This window comes from Malania oleifera, chromosome 2, assembly GCF_029873635.1.
Source record: "Malania oleifera isolate guangnan ecotype guangnan chromosome 2, ASM2987363v1, whole genome shotgun sequence".
NCBI classification, from domain to species: Eukaryota; Viridiplantae; Streptophyta; class Magnoliopsida; order Santalales; family Ximeniaceae; genus Malania; species Malania oleifera.
This window is the reverse complement of record NC_080418.1, coordinates 71,405,154-71,409,403: the sequence shown is the minus strand read 5'-3', so window position 1 is coordinate 71,409,403 and position 4,250 is coordinate 71,405,154. Positions and strand designations below refer to the sequence as shown.

At 44.3% G+C, this 4,250-nt stretch overlaps 1 protein-coding gene across 1 annotated transcript; it reads left to right on the top strand.

Annotated features, from left to right (window-relative positions):
* The first annotated feature begins 255 nt into the window (after positions 1–255).
* Positions 256–2,085, top strand: LOC131148691 (uncharacterized). Its single transcript, XM_058098575.1, has 5 exons — positions 256–523; positions 640–854; positions 994–1,164; positions 1,290–1,528; positions 1,653–2,085. The coding sequence occupies exons 1-5, from the start codon at positions 454–456 to the stop codon at positions 1,900–1,902; spliced, it is 945 nt and encodes a 314-aa protein (XP_057954558.1). The 5' UTR covers positions 256–453; the 3' UTR covers positions 1,903–2,085.
* Positions 2,086–4,250: the final 2,165 nt, after the last annotated feature.

The window sequence follows — 4,250 nt, the reverse complement described above, 5'->3', positions numbered from 1 at the left end:
ATTAAAAATTTTATAATTCTTTAGAAAAAACAAAAACAAAAACAAAAACTACCTTTCGCATCCCAAATTTCTTTCTTTGAGGTTCAATATTTTTAATTGTAAATTTGAATTGATAATCCAATTTTATATTTGAAGTCTTTAAAATATCCCCACACTATTGATCAAACTCGGATTTGATCTGCAGCTTGATCCAAATTTTACAACGCCGGTGCCATTCCGCTTCGATTATATAATGTGTACATGCACAGCCAAAAAAGACCATTTGACCAGCACCACAGCACTCCGCTGCTGCACTACTTTTCTACTTCATCAATAAGTCACTATTATTATTGACTTGGTGGGAAGGGGCCTGTGATCCCTCTCTATGTACATGTAACTTGACCCACAGCGCTCTGCACCATTTGTTACTTCTCTCTCTCTCTCTCTCTCTCTCTCTCTCTCATTTTGGTAATAATGGAGGAGATCCAGCACACTCATGTGGAAGTAAGAGGGCTAAAGCTTCATGTGGCCGAGATCGGAACGGGTAGGATTCACCACCTGCTCTCCCTACAATATACTTGTTCTAGAGCTATCTATTTTGCCTCTTTTTCCTTTTTCTCTTTCATGATTCTTAATTCTAAGGGTGGGCGGGTGGTGCAGGTGCCAAGGTAGTGGTGTTCTTGCATGGATTCCCAGAGATTTGGTACTCGTGGAGGCACCAAATGGTTGCCGTTGCTAAAGCCGGCTATCGCGCAATCGCCATCGACTTCAGGGGATACGGTCTCTCCGATCAGCCCGCCCAACCCGAGAAATCTAATTTCAACGATCTGGTTCTCGATCTTATTGCCCTCTTTGATTCCTATGACATCCCCAAGGTTAATTATTTTTACTCTTGTTCTTGATTCAACTCACTTTTTTACGTTTTTTTTTTAATTCCCATTCCTGATCCCTCCCTGCGAAATATATGTATGATTCAAGCTATATTAGGTTGAAAGTGGAATATTGTGGATACAGGCTTTTCTGGTTGGGAAGGACTTCGGAGCTGTACCAGCGTTTCAGGTAGCTGTGGAACACCCAGACAGGGTGTGTGGCGTGGTAACTCTAGGCATCCCTTTCATGCTACCAGGTTCCTCTGTCATCCAAGGCCATCTCTTTCCCAAAGGCTTCTACATGTTGAGGTGGCTGGTACGCATATGTATCATACCCATTCCCACCTTCCTTAATTTTCTCTTCATCCTCCATTGTCTTCTTCAATCTTCTCCCTCATAATATAATGTAGCAATGAATGGGCAAAACTAAACTAAAAACAGGAGCCAGGACGCGCTGAAGCTGATTTTGGCCGCTTCGATGTGAAGACGGTGGTAAGACGAATTTACACTCTCTTCTCCGGCAGCGAACTTCCGGTGGCCAGCAGCGATGATCAGGAAATATTGGACCTGGCGAACCCGTCCACTCCTCTGCCCCCATGGTTCACCGAGAAAGACCTTGATGTTTATGCTACGTTATACGAGAAGTCCCGATTTCGGACTGCACTGCAAGTTCCCTACAGGTAATTACCCCAAAACTTCCCAAAGCAGCGAGAACAAAACCCTCTCCCTCTCCCATTTCAAAATTTATGATGTAAATTTGCATCATTAGAACCCAATTTCATTGGTCATATGCTTGGATGGCAGGACTCTGCATGCAGATTGTGGTATAACTGACCCTAAAATTACAGCTCCGGCACTGCTAATAATGGGAGAGAAGGACTATGCCCTAAAATTGCCAGGGATGGAGGAGTACGTGCGAAGTGGGAAAGTAAAGGACTTCGTGCCCAATCTGGAAGTCATTTTCCTGGAAGAAGGAAGCCATTTTGTGCAGGAACAACTTCCAGAGCAGGTGAACAACCTACTCATCTCCTTCCTCAACAAACATAGTGTCTAATGGGGAGAGGATTACGGCAGCACCACTTATGGGATGCCATACAAATTAAGTGAATCCGCCCTAAGAATAAAGTGTAATCTATCGTAAACTCTCAAACATTGCTGATGATCAGTTCTGTATAAGACCTCTGCATTTCTGCCTGGTTCGGAAATTTTATATTCATGAAGTTAAATTTTCAATCAATACTGTATTTGTGTTCCACGGTTTTATCAATCTATAGAGTAAATGTCCAAGGCTAATTCTGTGACATCCCAATCAATTAACCTGAAATATACGTACTTAAAAACTTGCTTGATACGCTTGTGTATTTCATCAACCACCCAAGGTATAATTGAGACAGGAGCATCTGTTAGAGATGGAGCCAGAAGCACAGCTGGAGACGCGTTGAGCTGAGTCAGAAAACGTGTGAATTTATTCTCCATTTATCTCTTGATTATAAACTTCCAATTTGTCATTAATTTATATTGATTCGCATTTAATTATAATGTAAAATCCAAGCCTATATAAAGAGGTTGTGGAAAGTGATAAAACAACAATAGCACAACACAGTGCAGGGAGAGCTAAGAGGAAAAGGGAGGAAGAGAGAGAGAGAGAGAGAGAGAGAGAGAGAGAGAGAGAGAGAGAGAGAGAGAATTGTAACATTTTTTCGGCGAGTTATTGAATAGTTGGTGTGTGCTCCGTGGACGTAGGTCGTTCTTGACCGAACCATGTAAATTTCTTGGTGTCACTTTCTTCTGGATGCTCACACGGTCCTAACAAATGGTATCAGAGCCCGGTTGGAGCAGAAAATCCAGATCAGAAGTGATCCTGAAATTCAAAGCTCTATCTAATAGATCGAAAGTCTGTTTTGAGGCCACCATCGTATTCACCTCGCCGAGATGAAGAGAAGCATGTCCGCTAGAGCTCAAACGAAGTTCAGACAAGCCCGCACGCGCCCCCACGCGTCTTGCCACAGCAAGACGCCTCTCCACGCGCCGGCAACGCGTAGCACGCGTCTTCCTTGCCCGACCGCCTCGACCCGACCTAGTTATCTACTCGACCCGAAAACTCTTATCCCCGGGTGAACCCGAGATCCGATCCACGAACCAGATCCGACCTACGCCTCAGAATCGGCCACGTCGGGCAGAGCCGCCACGTCAGCAGGCCACTGCCACGTTAGCAAGTGGACCCCACTACCACGTCAGCAGGTGGACCCACCACCACGTCAGCAGCACGTCGCAGTGCCACGTCAACAGATGCCACGTTAGCACCACGTCATCAGTTTGACAAGGTTTGACTAAAAACTTTGATTGAGCTTTTTGGGGTCGTTTTGGGTATGTTTTTCGAGCGACTCGAACCATTTCTAGGGTTTTCAATCATTCCGAATCCATCTGTGCTATCCATTAATTCCATCTCTAGATTAGCAAATCGAGATGTCGAATGAAAAGAGCTCAAAAATCGAAATGTTCAACAGGAACAATTTCAGTTTCTGGAAAATGCAGATAGAAGACTATTTGTTTGGGAAGAAATTGCACTTATCGTTGAAGGGTAAGCCAACATCCATGAACGAGGACGAGTGGGAGTTGCTTGATCGAAAAGCCCTCGGAGCCATTAGAATGACGTTGTCGAAATCTGTAGCGTTCAATATCAAACATATAACGTCCACCAAGTCTCTGATGGATGCTCTCTCAAATATGTACGAGCAGTCTTCAGTCGCAAACAATGTACATCTCATGAAAAGACTATTTACAATGAACATGTCTGCAGGTGAGAGTTTCAGTAGGCATCTGAATAACTTCAATGAGTTGTCTGATCAACTCGCCTCAGTCGGGATAACGTTTGATGATGAGATTCGGACTCTACTGATTCTCATTCAGCTGCCTGAAAATTGGAATGGTGTCGTCACTGCCATCAGTAGCTTCGCAGGAAAATCGAAACTTGTATACGATGAGGTCGTCAGCATGATTTTGACGAAGGAAATAAGAATGTAGCCGAACCATAGCTCCAATTCGAGTTCAGCCTTGAACATAGAGAATCGAGGCAGAGGAAACAGGCATGGACAATCAAACAACCGCGGCAGATCTAGGCCCAGGCGGTCTCAATCCGGAAATCCCAGAGGTACTCAGGACACAAGTTCCCAGAGCACTAAAGTTATTGAGTGCTAGAACTGTGGAAAGACTGGTCATTACAGGAACCAGTGTAGGAGTCAAAAGAAAGAATTCGAGATGAGGGCAAAGACAGAAGCAAATATTGCTTTCGAGAATGATGAGATGTTAATCTGCTCTTTGGAGAGCAAGCAGGGGTCTTGGGTTATAGACTCTGGAGCCTCATTTCATGTCACATGCTGCAGAGATTGCCTGGAGGGATAT

Bases quoted from the DNA above. Each gene is read 5' to 3' on its own strand.
- LOC131148691 (XM_058098575.1), top strand. From the start codon at position 454: ATGGAGGAGATCCAGCACACTCATGTGGAAGTAAGAGGGCTAAAGCTT. The intron at 524-639 runs GTAGGATTCACC...CGGGTGGTGCAG, and splicing joins TGTGGCCGAGATCGGAACGG to GTGCCAAGGTAGTGGTGTTC. The intron at 855-993 runs GTTAATTATTTT...TTGTGGATACAG, and splicing joins ATTCCTATGACATCCCCAAG to GCTTTTCTGGTTGGGAAGGA.